The 15,287-nt window shown below is 37.0% G+C and overlaps 1 protein-coding gene across 4 annotated transcripts in view; it reads left to right on the top strand.

Annotated features, from left to right (window-relative positions):
- The window catches only part of LOC111867047 (protein TANC2), a 634,194-nt gene that overhangs the window by 588,977 nt on the left and 29,930 nt on the right, over positions 1 to 15,287 (top strand). For all 4 annotated transcript variants that reach the window (XM_023856516.2, XM_023856514.2, XM_023856515.2 and 1 more), the window contains 5 exons: positions 291 to 398; positions 1,946 to 2,194; positions 4,557 to 4,681; positions 6,088 to 6,207; positions 9,001 to 9,290. In XM_023856516.2, the coding sequence (XP_023712284.1) occupies positions 291 to 398; positions 1,946 to 2,194; positions 4,557 to 4,681; positions 6,088 to 6,207; positions 9,001 to 9,290 (892 nt within the window). The remainder of the gene's footprint in view (positions 1 to 290; positions 399 to 1,945; positions 2,195 to 4,556; positions 4,682 to 6,087; positions 6,208 to 9,000; positions 9,291 to 15,287) is intronic.

Below are 15,287 nucleotides of genomic sequence, written 5' to 3'. Positions count from 1 at the left end.
CACTAGAATTATCTTGAGTTTAACACACAGCCAGTTTTCTTTGGAAATACTGGAGGAAATAAGCCCACATAATATTCTTTCAATTATGGTAATTTATTTTATTTGTTTATTTGTTTTTGGTGTTTATTTATTAAAATGTTATTATTGGAAACTAAAATCTGCACATTTGTGCATCAGAAGACTCAACCATTTGCAGTACACTTTTTGAATCGAGATAAGCTCACTTGTAAATTAATTTAAATTCTTGTAAAATGAATTCAGTGACTTCTATGTATTTCTTACCCTTGCAGCATCCCAGCCTGGACAGGTAGAAGAACTAAATGTGTTCAAGAATCGGAGAACCTCTATACGCAGGTCTGCTCGCACAGGATCTGTTAAGGGGCCAGTTGATCCAAAAGGTAAATATTTTCACATCTGCATAACATTACCATGCCTTATATCCTTTCCTATAGCCAGTCTATTTAAAGGAAGACAAAATTATTTTCTAACAGGAAGGTTGGGGGGGGGGGCATGTTTGTGATAATTGTTAAGATTCTTGAAAAAAAAAATGAAATAAACTTATGTTACAATAAAAAGTATATCCTTATTTTAAGTTCTTGAATTCCTCATTTTAATTTCATATTATTTTTCTGTTTTATGTAAAAATGCACAATATATTGTTTCATACTGACAGAATCCCTGATTGGAACTACAAGCTGATCCAAACTTTTTGTATTAGAATGTGATAAGTTTAAGGTCTTTCATTCTGGTCCGTCACACTAACCAATTAACAATCAAGTTCCTTCCGTCAAATGTGACACTTTTTTAAGTGGTGACGAGGTGGAAAACTTAAAAAAGTGTCACATTTGACGGAAGGAACTTGATTGTTAGAATGTGATATTTCAACTTATGAAGTATGTTGCATCCTGTCATGAGTTGGTTCAATTTAATCCACATCATAGTGTTCATAACCTTATTTGATACTGAGAATGAATATTTGCACCCCATTTCAGAAATTTGAGCATAACGTAAAAGATAAAAGTGTCCCTGTACTTAATTAATTAAGAACTGTGCCAAGAGACTATATGGGGAATGAAGTATAGGTCCACCATTTTGAGTGGTCTGCTATATTCACTGGGCAGTTTAGCCCCAGGGAAAGAGCCTGCAGTATCCATTGGGTATGAGGCTGGGTGGGCCTCACAGCCGGTCTGGAGGCTGTGAAGCAGAGAAAAATCTCTTGCCTCTGCCTGGAATTAGACCCAGGCCATCCAGCCTGTAGCCTGTTGTTATACTGACTGAACCATGCTGGCTCTTCAGGAATTTCAAAGATAACTTATGATAGGTGTTCTTAATTTGTTTTCTTCTAAGCTATGTGCTACAGACAGTAGGAATTGATACAATAATCCATATTCTGGAATTCTGTATGAATGTTTTATTCATTCTTTTTGTCCCTTTTTTAAATACATTATATTTAAATCTTTAGTAATTTAATTTCATCTGATCTATTTGATTGCATCCAGGGTTCCAGAAATAGTCTTACACCCTCACCACAAAAGAATTACAGAGGCTCGTGACTAGTGATGTTTCAGTCCTAGCCTGAATATATTAAAGCATAATATTCTGGAATGTTCAGTTTATATTCTGAAGCTCAAAGCTGAGAATCACTGTTGATCACTGGGTAAATGGACCATGTTTTACTTGGATGGTTGACCACTATTCATCAAGCTAAGTAAATTATAGTGCAGATATACTGGCCACAATTTGCCATTGTTGAGGACTGCTATATAAAAGTTCATGTGAAATGTAATAACATTCACTTTCTCATAAAAATATTTATATGAAGCTTAATGCTGTGCTACAGGTAAGTGCTTTGTAAATGTAATCATAAATTATATTTCTTAAGCCCTAAATAATTCCTATAACATTTTAAAATTACTGGGGTTCAATATCTCAAATGTGTTCACAGTTCGGTTTGCACAGTACCGTGCCCCACAGCTCACTCTGAAGCCTCTGTTCTTTGAGGTGCCTCTGCAAGAACCTGACCCTCTGTTCCTGGGTCGCCACTGGCTTATCCGTGAGATGGAGGAGTCCCTGGGTTCAGCTAGTCCTGGAGTTCTGATTACAGGAAATCCTGGCACTGGCAAGTCTGCCCTTATCCTGCAACTGGTAGATTACAGCTGCTTTGGGAGGAGACGGGACCCCTCCTACCAACAAGGCAAGTGACAGCAACCAAGTATTGCTAATCCCTTCAGTGTATGATAATACACTTACCGCTTACCCTCACCAGATAGTGCTACGGGAATATAATGATTTTATTATATGCAAAGAACACTGGTATGTAGATATGTTGCTAGGCAATGACCACAAAACAAACAACTAGACAACAGCCATTACTAGGCAGCAGCCTGTAAAGAGAAACAGAGGAATAGTGTTCATGCTGAGAAGTTATGAGCAGGACAAGTGAGGAGTTAGTTAGTGATAGTCATTTTTGTTGAGCTAGTTGGTTGTTGAATGATTGAGTTGGTCAGACAGTGAGTCAGAGAATCGCTGCAGTACAGTCATTGTGAGTTGTTGGTGTTAGGAGGTGATAGCTGAGGCCAGGGACAGTTCAGGAACCCAGAGGAAGGGGAAGCCACTACCGAGTAACAGCTAGTGAAGATGTGACTGTGGACACTAGTATGTATTTGTAATAGAGAACTGTAAAGTGTAGTCACGTGCGATAGCAAGGAAGCCAGGAAGTCAATCCAAAACCCGTCTATAGTCACTCCATAAAATCATGGCAACTGGTGTCAGAAGTGGGATTTGATTGATTGATTGATTATTGGATTGAAGATTGCATTGTATAGTTATATCATCATACTACAAAGATGGAACAAATACTGCCATGCTTGCTGCCCAAATGAATGCTGTGTGAGAAAAGATGGACACCCACCAAGAAAGGATGGATTCCCACCACGAGGAGATGATGAAGGCCTGTCTAGGAAAGATAGAGGTCAGGATAGAAACCAGTTAGGAAAAATTTGATGCCACAGATTTGGAAACAGACCCAGAAGAAAAAAGTCCTTAGTGGAGCAGCAGTAAGCTCAAATGTAGAGGTGGCAGTGGAAACGATTGGAACACCGAATGAATTGTCTAGGGACCAGGAACTGGCCATGGGATACTGGAACCCATTGGAAAGGTGGACCAAGGATGATATACAAGGAACCCCTAAAGGACCAACATTTGAGAGAAGATGTCAGACACAGCCAAAACGAAACAGTTGCATAAGGGATCGAGAACTGTATCAGCAGCTATGAATGGGAAGCAAGGGAAATGTCAGTGAGAACCTGAGAAAACCATAAATCTGGAGATCAGGCCTCCACTCAAACGGAAAAAGAGATTACTGGCAGCTTAAGAGCGAGAAATGTAGGGGCACTGGCAACTCTCGGAAGTTTTGTGCACATTATCAGAAAAGATGATGGTGGTATACCTGGACCATCTCACAGATCAGATTTAGTTGTGTTATTACAGTTCATATAGATTATAGGTGTGATATCAACATGGAAAGCAACCACATCCAAGACAAGGAATCGGTGCTCTATCTAGGGGAGAGTAATAGCATTGACAGCAATGGAAGATTTTTTGTAGGACAATAATGTTCAAAAATGTGTAAACGTATAACCAGAACAAGATGTACAAAAAAATAAGTTCTGTGCAGTGCATAGGTATAGAAAGAGAATTATTTTCTCTTACGATTACTTTCTTTGGGTGAGATGATTACTGCCATGGCTGTGACTCAACTTTCTTTGAAGTTACTGTATGTGGATCATTTCACTGTGGCTGGTAAGGAATTTGCACTTAGCCTGCCTTTCACTGAGTTCAAAATTGGCTGTTGCAACAGCATCTACTTGAAGATGGAGACAGAATCTGTAAAACAGTGTATACATTTTTGATCCATATAATGGACAAGTTTAAAGGGTCTCCCATAACATACTAGTCCATTGTCATAAACCTTTAGAGGTACATCTCCTGTTCTTCTTTGGTTATCTTCAGATAATCCATGACACTACTTTAATGTTGCCTGTTACCTCAACCTACCACAATTAATTGTTATAAAATACCAGAGTGTTACAGTACAAGTCCAGATGTACAAAATCATACATGCACTGCCGACTTGTGCCTTCTCTTCCGTCTATAATGCAACATATTTTTATTTTTTATTTAAGATGACACCAAACTTTCATTCACCTCACTGAAATGTCAGTTAAAATGTCCTTAAAATGTCATTAAATATTTTCTATGTCTGGCTACATGTTTCGGCCTCACAGTGCCATCTTCAGGCAACACATTTTGATGGATGTTAACGACATTTTAAGAACATTTTAACTGACATTTTAGTGAGTTGAATGTAAGTTTGGTGTCATCATAAATAAAAAGTAAGAAGTGTGTGGCATTACAGATGGAAGAGAAAGCACGAGTGAGCCTTCAATACAACAAGATGCTGAAATGTAATACTGCTGACAGTACTGGGCTTGTAAACTCATAAAGTGAACATTTAACAGGCTGCTGTTTGTTTAGTTGATTTGTTTCTTTTACAGATCCATATATGTGCAATGGGAAAGACAGGCCAAGTGGGTCTCAGAGCATCTACTGCCAAATCAATCTAGTCTCAGAAAGGATTCGCCATCTAGCCTCACATGTTGTTGCTTACCATTTTTGTCAGGTAAGCACTGTTAAGTTTTCTTGACTTCAGTTATATGCTGAACAACAATATGGTTCACCTGCCCATCTGTGAGTAAGATTAGAATAGTTCTTGCATTGTGGTCATATGTGCCATTAAAATTTCTTCAGGTTTGTTCTGGATGCTGGCTTCATTTCATCTGAAATTTAGATAAGTTTGGGATTGTCTTCAAATGATGAGACTACAATAGGTAGTTTTAATGTAAATATTTGCAAAATAATTGCTGGTGTTTTGCCTGGTAACAGTTCCTGAACTCATAAGAGAAATGTCATTTCCTTACATTCTGTAATAATTGCTGAATATCTGTCTGTCCATCGTAATTTTATTAGACACTTCCATACGTAATTAAGATCTAGAACTGTGTACACACATAAAAGTCACGTGGTAATATCCAGAATAATAAAATGTCATGGAAAAGTTGCATGGGTTTGAATCTGGACATAATTTATTTTCCGTCTAAATGTTAATTTGAAGAGAAAAGTGGAAAAGAATTAAAATGTTTGTCTCCTTTAGAAGTAATTAAACTGTAAAATTTCCTGTATATCTGCTGAGTTGAGTGCTTAAAAAGAACTAAAATGTTTGTCTCCTTTTAAACTGTAAAATTTCCTGTATATCTGCTGAGTTGAGTGCTTAAAAAGAACTAAAATGTTTGTTTCTCCTAGAAGTAATTAAATTGCAGAATTTCCTGCATATCTGGTTGGTTGAGTGCTTAAAACTTATACAATGGAAATTTGTTTGTTAAACTATTAAGTCATAGTAAAAACTAAAGAGAACAAAAGTATTTCATTTTTACCTGTCCCTTCCATAAAAATGTGGAATTACTGAACTTGCAACATTTGCATCAGACCGTTCACATGAAATTCTGAACCATAAAGGGGATGGAGGAGGTGAAAAGGAAAAAGTATTTGGATTTGAAAGTAGCTGTATTTCAATAGGGAAATTCAAAATTTGATAAGACACAAAGATTAAAATTTTGAGTGTTTTGTGGGATATATGGTCATTTGTATAACACCTAAATTAAATCATAGAAAGGAAAGTTATTTACTTATTTAAGATGCCAAATGAAAAAGAAATGTTACATACTTGTCACTGATGGAAGTGCATGTTAGTTCTTACCTACAGATTACTGTTTCCACAGCACATATTTGCCCAGGTGTGTTTGTAACTCCCAATTCCATATTGCTGGCCAAAAACATCTCCAAGATGCGTTTGCTGGTTATTTTAACTTGGCTAATTTTCTTTCTCGAATTCATAAATTAAGTTGATATTAGCTCAACAATGGCTTTATAAATGCGCTGTACCAGAGAGTATGTTGTAACTGCAGTTTACATGAATTAGTCATAAGGAAAATGAATGAGTGAATGACACTGAGGCAAGATTTCTTACAGGCTGACAACAACAACACATGTCTGGTGCCTGACTTCATCCACTCACTAGCAGCTCAGCTGTGCCAGGCCTCCCAGCTTTTAGCATACAGGGAGTACCTGTTGAGTGAGCCACACCTTCAGGTCAGTTCATGATGATGATCTGTTCTGGAAAGATTTATATATTGTCACGTGTTGGGTATATGTCACATGACAAGTAACTTTACGCTGTCTTGGATGTAGTGAATTTGTTGAACACTCGCTCTTACATTTGCACAATTCACAGTTTCACAATTACTGCCATCTGCAGTATCACAATTACTTCCCCTGCTTCCATTCACTCTGGCGAATGCTAGACTGCAACTGACTGGTTACTCTCTCTCTAGTAACTCGCTCAATACTCACTACTCCTGAATAGTGTTCGCTGTTCCTTATTTAGGCTCGGCATGGGCAACATAGAGAAACCTTGCTGTTCGGAAACAGATATCAGGTACTGTTGTCAGGTGTTTCTACCTACACATTGCCTAGCAGTAGTTGCTGCACATAGTCGCCTGTTGTGTGATGTCACAGCCTCGCGGGGAGGGTTGTTTACCGAGCGTTGTGTAATGATAGGAGTGGGGTTACATGACATCACTCGTGGAAAAGCAGAGTTCACGTGACCTCTACTTCCTGTTGTGCCATCCACGTCACAGTATCATCAGTATCCATTGACATTTCCACCATGATAGATCATCTTGTGACAGAGCCTTCTCTCTCCTCTCATAAACACACCTTATGTATCCTTATCTACTCTTTCTATAGCAGTACTTCACTGTCTTTTATTTTCCCCCACTTACTACAGCTAGGCATTAATTTTCCTAGTGCTTATTTATTTTCTGTTCTCATTCATAATGATCTAAATGGAGTCCCATGGGTATCAATGCATAACACAAATCTGTACTTCTGTGTGTTTAATTTTAATATAGAAGGCATTCAATTGAGATGCTACTTGTGATAGTGCAGTGGTAGTTTATTGCATAACACTAGAGGGATCAGTGCAGAGGTTTCCCCTTTGTGGATGCTGATTCTATCAACTTGAACAGAATTTCACAACTGATAACTATAAAAAGGAGGCACAAACTTACAATATTTTATAAGAACTGGTGGACGTGGTCCCTTTGTGCTTTTAAGCATGCTTCCCATTGCATAAATGCTTTGTGACATTTTCCATAGCTCATCCTTGAAATCTAAATTAATTAGATCCTTTTTTCTTTCTGAAGAGCTTCCATGATGTGAAACTTATTCTTATACTCTTTTCCAGTGGTCCACCATTTTCTGACAGGCTTTGTTACAAAAACAAATGACTCTGTAGGAACTGTTCTAGTATGTGTTTATAAATGAAGCTCTAAAGGTATATTCTGCAAGTTTTGTTTCTTATGAAGTATTTGACTATAAAAATGCTGTGTTCGCTTATATATCTCATTGCAAGAATAATGGATTCAGAACTCAACATAAAAAGTTTTAAACAAGCAAAACCTTCCTTTGGGCTACTGCACTGGTATGGTGGTGAGGGTTGCATTCTCTGATCATCTGGAAAGCTGTGCTGCCTGTGCTACCTGGCAGTCAATGGATTGTTTTACCAAGAATCAAATTGAGTATTTTCCGATAGATTAAAGGCATGCATTAGATATTAGAGATGTGAGGAGCTGTAGAGCTACAGATTATGATACAGACTATTCTTTTGGTATGTATTTAATATTAATGGAGAATAACAAGAAGAAATATGATACTGAGGAACTAGAGGATAAAAAATAATGGAGAGATTTCACTGCGACATATTGCTGTGTATACCGTCTGGTTCAGTAGTGCTTCATGATTTTTGCACTAGAGGCAGCACATTTCTCCATGAATGCTGTGGGCAGAGACATCATGCACATTGATATTTTGTCATTTATTTTAGAAAATACGTCTATTTAAAATCATACCATCATTTATAAAAATCCCGTTCCATCAAATATACGAGTAGTTGAAATCTTTTCTTACATTTCCCGGTTCCAAATGATATCTCTTAAAGAGTCCAGTAAAATACCTTCAGTGTAGAAATCAGATCATAATTGCAAATTATGTAACATCACATGTGACACTGACTCAAAGAAATGTCAAAGTGAGGAAGCTGTTTGGACCAAAAGTTCATTTTCTTTATTAAGTGTGCAATTTATCTCAAAAACTGTGGCAGCTTAGTCAGTAACGTGACTGGTGGCAGCTTGGTTAACTAAGATGTCACTTCTTGGCAAGGGCATTTGGAATTTTTCTCTTCACCATCACTCCACGTAACCACCTATATAATGGAAGTAAGGATGGTACGGTTAGAACTTGACCGCTCACATCCATTTAATGCCAAGGTCAAAAGTGGGAAATAGACTTTTCATATATGCCACATATTATGATTCTTAGACACAGGACAGCTTAATCTTACAACTTAAACAAGTCCCATGAACTAAGATTTCACGAAATTGTCGCCCCATATGCTTCAGAAGTTTATGTTGCAAATCTTTCAGGGTTGGTGGTTTATGTATTTATATGTCTGGCATTAAATGCTGCTTTAAGAATCATGTTTTTACTTAATCCTGTCAGAACTGAAACACACATGCAGAAATTGGTCTGTATGTATACATGCATAGTCCTGTATCAATGTTATGAAGTTTGGACAGTTTATGAATATTCAGTTCTGTTACATTTATGATACAGTCTATTAATAACAAACTATGTGTATATTAAGTAAAGATGCATTTATTAAAATCATGTTCTCCTTTTACTTTTTCCCATGCAGCATTGATTTTCCTGCAAAAGAAATTATACAGAATGTGTCCCTTTGATTGGTTAAAGGAATTCAACTCGATAAATGCAATGTGCTTCACTGATATGTGAAGGGACAATTTTTTTTTATTATATTTTCAGGGTGCTGTGTCTATCAAAGAATGCATTGCAGACCCAGACTTAGCATTTACAAGAGGTGTTCTTGAGCCCCTGGGCAGTCTCCGTCGTATAGGAAAGATCCCCAATGAGAACTGCATCATTCTAGTAGATGCCCTCTGTGAGGCAGAGTACCACCGACCTGACCATGGAGATACACTTGCTTCATTCCTTGTACGCCACTCACCACATTTTCCTTCATGGCTGAAAATTGTTGCCACAGTCCGAACACAGCTGCAGGAAGTTACTAGTCAGCTGCCCTACCACAGAATCAGGTAACACCAAGCATTGAATTCTGAATTGTGAATGGCATTTATTGATCATACTAAGCAAGTGGGTCAGCAAGAGAGAGTCTAGGTAATTATGAATTGAATAAGCACAAGCCATGGTTCAGTGAAGGATGCTCAGAATTATTAGACCAAAAGAAACGAGCCAAATTGCAGTGGTTTCAGGGTCCAAGCCAAATAAATGGGAATAATCTGAGTAGTATAAGATGTGAAACCAGCAGGCAGTTCAGGAATAAAAAAATGGAATACCTGAAAGAAAAAATGGATGAGCTTGCAGTGAACACTAAGAACAAGAACATTAGAGACCTGCATAGAGGAATAAATGACTTTAAGAGGGGGTTACCAGCCTAGCAGTAACTTAGTGAAGGGTGAGAATGGTGATCTGCTTGCAGATTCCCACAACATTTTGAATAGGTGGAAAAACTACTTCTCGCAATTATTGAATGTACATAGGGTAGTGATATTAGGCAGATAGAAATACATACAGCTGAGCCATTAGTACCTGATCCTAGCCCTTTTGAGGTTGAAAGCGCTATTGCAAAATTTAAAAGTTTTAAATCACCAGGTAGGGATCAAATTCTGGCAGAATTGATTCAAACAGGAAGAGAAGTATTAGATCTGAAATCCATAACTTATTAATTCTATTTGGAATAAGGAAGAATTGCCTGATCAGTGGAAGGAGTCTATTATTGTACCAGTTCACAAGAAGGGTGATAAAACTGACTGTAGTAATTATCATGGGATATCACTGCTATCAACTTAATACAACGTTCTAACCAATATTCTTCTCTCAAGGTTAAATCTATACATGGATGAAATTATTGGGAATCATCAGTGTGGGTTTGGACATGACAGATCAGCTACTGATCAGATCTTTTGCATTCATCAGATACTGGAGAAAAAATTGGAGTAGAGTGAGACAGTATATAGGTATTCATAGACTTCAAGAAAGCCTATGATTCAGTTAGGAGGGAAGTATTGTACAATATTCTGATAGAGTTTGGGGTACCCATGAAACTAGGTAGGCCAGTGGTTCTCAAACTTTTTACCTCTGAGCCCCCCCTGACAAGAGAAAATACTCTCAGGCCCTCAGCCTGTTTTTTTTTACTTCAAAATAGAAGTCATGGTATGTTTGACGTTTTATTCAGTTTATTTTGTGTTTTTCTACATACTATTTAGCAGTTTTTTTACTCAAAATTAAAGTATCACAATATTAGGCCTACAATAGAAATTAGTTTTAACACTAGCAATTAACCAAAATATGTATTGAAATGAAACGATATTTAACTAACAAGTATTTAATTTTTGTCTGCAAAGAAAATCTAACATTTAAATGTCAAAAGTTCAGTGTGATGGATGAACCTGCTTTTGAGAACAAAGTTTATCAAAACGTGGTGTAATATCAGAAATGGCCACTCTAACTTCTTTAACAATATTTAGCCTTGAATGACACTTTGACTTTATAGCTGCCAAAGCAGAAAAGCCTGTCTCACATAAGTAAGTTGTTCTGAAAAGAATCAGGATCTACAATGCCTATTGGCTCAAAGTTGGGAATTCCTTGCCAGTATGTATCTAGAACTCCAACAAAGACAATTTCTTAAATTTACTTTTTAATGGAGTATCACTAGTGAGATCAATGAGTTGTTCTTGCTCATTTACCTTCAGAGATGATGGCCCAGGAGCATTTTCAAATGGATTTTTAATCCAATTAAATTTATCAAAATCATTGCAAAAGTATTTTTCGATATGAACTTTCAACATTATGAGATGATCAAGTAGGCAGCTTTTTATGTCCATTGGAAGCACTGGATTATCAGTGTCTTGTACCATTGACACTAGAGTAGGGAACAAGTCTAGCGTGTCACTTTCCATATTGTTTCTCCAGAGCTTTAATTTTCTCATGAATGCCTTCACTTTATCATTCCAAGAAATTACAGTTGCCTCCTTCCCTTGAAGTGAAGTGTTGAGGATATTTAGTTTCTCAAATATATCTGTCAGGTAAGCCATTTTCAACAAAAAATCCTTGTTGCTGAAACTGTCTGCCAGTGGGTGATTTTCCCCATTTAAAAAACAGAACACCTCATGTCTCAGCATGACATTCTCTCCATGATTTATTTAATCCGTCTTGCAGTGCATACACTCATTTTTCTCCTTCTCTCCCTCGCACTACATGTTTCGGCATAATAATGCCATCTTCAGGTGCTTACTTATCCACGTCAAACCAGTTCATTGCATGCCATGTTCACACATTAAAATAACTAAAATATGTATCTATCATATACATATCATATACATATAGATACATATTTTAGTTATTTTAATGTGTGAACATGGCATGCAATGAACTGGTTTGACGTGGATAAGTAAGCACCTGAAGATGGCATTATTATGCCGAAACACGTAGTGCGAGGGAGAGAAGGAGAAAAATGAGTGTATGCACTGCAAGACGGATTAAATAAATCATGGACTTAAATCAGTGCAACAGGACGCTAAAATATAACATTAAACATTCTCTTTAATACCTTGCCTCTTGAAAAACATCGAGCATCACTAAAAAATAACAGAGCAGTGTGTTCGGCACCCATTTCCTCACACAGCATTTTAAAAAGTCTAGACTTCAGAGGATTTCAGAGGATGCGGCTGCTGCCAAACCATCAACCCTGTCCCTGGCATACGTGTTTTATAATTGCCGGTAAAGAGAATAATTATTAGTTATTTTGAAATTCATGATAATTAAAGCCTGTACTCATCAAAAGTTTTTCTGTATGTATGTTTATTTTTTGTTACTTTTCTAATTGATTTAGGGCAGTTGTAATTAGGAAAGTATGCTGTGCCCCCCTTTCAAGCCCTTCGCCCCCCCCTGGGGGTCGCGCACCACAGTTTGAGAACCACTGAGGTAGGCTGATTAAAATGTGTTTAAACGAAATGTATAGTAAAGTCCGTGTAGCTGTATGTTTGTCTGATAATTTTCCTATCCAGAATGGTCTAAAACAAGGAGATGCTTTATCACCACTGCTTTTCAAATTCTCTACAAGCTGGAAGGTCAAGGGTTCAAGTCCTGATGAGGTCATTGAATTTTTTTTTTCAGTTTACCTAATCCTTCCAGCCGCATTAGGCCCTGTGGTTTACTCAGCCTCTAACAGAAATGAGTACCAGGAATTAATTAAATAATTTTCCTGGGGAGTAAAGCTCGGCTGGCGTGTAAGGCTTACAACCTTACCTCCATCTTTGAGCCGATTGTCTAGATAGTGTGGGACCTTCAACGTCTCACAACCCTATGGGCCTTCACGGCCTGGTACAGGGATAGCTTTACTTTACTTACTTTACTTTACTTTCCCACATCTGTTCAAATACCATGTACAGTCCACACACAAAGTGTAGTTTTTAAAGCTTCAAGTGTTTGAATTCTTTTCTTGATTTCACTTTTCATGTAGTACCAAAGAAACTTTCACATTTCTAATAGATTAGACATTACTCTATTTAAATAAAAAGTAGGAACATATTAATCTTCCAGACATTCTTCAGAAAATACATTTCTCTATTATCACATGCTGCCCAATAAAATTGAAAGTACAGTGAGGTTTGTGTAATTTATAGCCCATTGACCTAGAAGTGAACTGGAGTGGGAGTAAGAAGAGAGTTTTCATACTCTCCTGTGAATGTTTGAGTCTCCCTCTATTCTTCTTTCCAGATTTACAATATGTAATTGCTACGCTTGAATTATGCTTCCACTTATCAATACTTCTTCACATCATTGTGCTTAATTAAGCCCAGGGACAACTTTACCTTACACGCCAAGTTGAGTTTTCGTGTGGAAGGTACAGTACAAGAAAATTAATTTGCAGAGCCAGAAAATTGTAGGGGCCTTCACCTATATTGTTTATTGTTGTGTGACAAAAAGTTTTGTCATGGGACTGGATTGTTTAAAACACTGTTACTGTCCCCCTTTCTTTGTACTTATATGCCAGCTTCAGTAGACCACTTTATTCCTATCAGGATCATGTTACGGTAATAACTGAGGCAACCATAAACTGCACACTTGAAGTTAGTCCACTGCTCAAAATCAACAACAGAACTTCCACTGTTTACAAACTGTTTATTTATTCAGAAGCCAAATAGTATAACTTCTTTACAAGCATGGAGTAATATGGCCCTTTACTATTATCAGATTTTAATGATCCAAAGTGAAGTGCTGATGAATTTAGAGGAACATAAGGAGTGCAGTTCAATGACCTCTGCCTCCAGTTAATTCAAAACACCAAGTTTCTGAAGACTGGTATCCTGCAGGAGCATTACTTCATCCCCCAAGAAGGACTTGAATGGACAGTCTCTCTCACAGACAAAAATTAATTTCTTACTGGCTGAATTTAACTAGCCAAATTCATCATGCAATCAGCGCAAACCAATTGCAGAAAAAACTTTGAGAATGAAACAGTTCCCAAGGTATAGAACTCGGGACCCCACATGTGAGAGTGGTTATCTTCTTTAGTTTAGGGTCCAGCTACACCCTTCTGAAGACACTTTATGACAGCTACACATGTCAACAAAACAAAATTCACATTTTCGGAAAACTACAGACTTGCCTTCCATTGTGACCTTGTCCCCTTCCCATCATCCCAACTGCATGTAAACAAAAACAAGGCAGTTGTTTTCTGTCCAGATGCGAAAAACAACTCATGACATGCTAATAAATCGGTCTCATCAGTAAACCAGTCACCCTTCTGGAATGGCTAAAGAGGACCATAGCGTCCACGGAGAACTGTAACAGGTTTGGACTGTCATAACACTTCCCTGATGTCAGGTAGTGTTAAGAATATATTTATTAATCCTTCCTTCTGCTATTACCATGTCAGAGATCAGATGTGCTGTGTTTAACGTGCTACAAATGGGAAGGCTTAGGCAAGCATATCCTTTCTGACACATGGTTATATAGCGGATGATGTGATGGCATGTACCGAGTATGTTCCATCTTATTTTATCAAATCATGGCATAAATACTGTAATAACATGTGTAAACTGTGTTCAGATGAAAAGTCAACTTGATGATGCATTCTAAAAGTGCTATATCTAATAATGATAACAAAAGTGACAAAAGAAATCAGATTCAGACTCAAAAAAAAAATATGTGTATAATAGAGAAATAATGGATAAGGCAAATGATAATCCAAATGGAAATAATATATTATTAGTGAGAGTAGGATCCAGTGTTGAAGTTATGAACACAACTAAAGAAGCAGTGAAACAAGCATATTCAACCGAAAGTCAGTTTACAAGTACAAGTAATTTCAGAGATAGTAATGAAAAGAAAGACAGTGCTGTAATAACAAAAAAAAGGAGTAATTAGTAACCAAATACCAGTAATTATAAATGGGAGGTTAGCAACGAATAATGGTGATAACACTATATCCTTAACTGAACATGGTTGTAACAGTAGTATAACTAATAGTGGTGAAAACATAATTGTAACTTGAACAATTTCCACTTTTTTGGGGTTTGATTATCACTATGTGTAATTTCATTTTATGACTGCTCTGTATGTGACTGAGTTCTATTTTATGAACTGTTCTCATGTATGTTGTATATATTGAAATCTTGTGAAATGCATATGTTTTGGTGTTGCATAAGCTTTAATAGGTTGTAATTTAATCGATTTTAACTTTAACAATTTCTACTTTTTGTAATATATGACATAAACTCCATCCTAAGTGCAACAATTTATTGTAGTTCTTTCATCTTGCTTTCTTCTACACTACGTTTAAGCCACAAACGGCCATCATCAGGTGTATACTCTCACGTAGCTGCTACACTGCACGTAGTTTAAAATTTAAAAAACACTAGTCTTCTCAATTGTTCATTTCGCCGTTGCTAACAGGTTTCGATATATCAGAATCTTCCCCGCTGATATCTGTCAGATATGTACAAAATCTTTGTTAACCTACATACGTCAATTTGATTTTCATAAACTGGCATTTTTAAAATCTTTTA

Source organism: Cryptotermes secundus, unplaced genomic scaffold, assembly GCF_002891405.2.
Source record: "Cryptotermes secundus unplaced genomic scaffold, Csec_1.0 scaffold60, whole genome shotgun sequence".
In the NCBI taxonomy this organism is placed as follows: domain Eukaryota; kingdom Metazoa; phylum Arthropoda; class Insecta; order Blattodea; family Kalotermitidae; genus Cryptotermes; species Cryptotermes secundus.
This window is presented reverse-complemented; position numbering and strand designations above follow the sequence as displayed.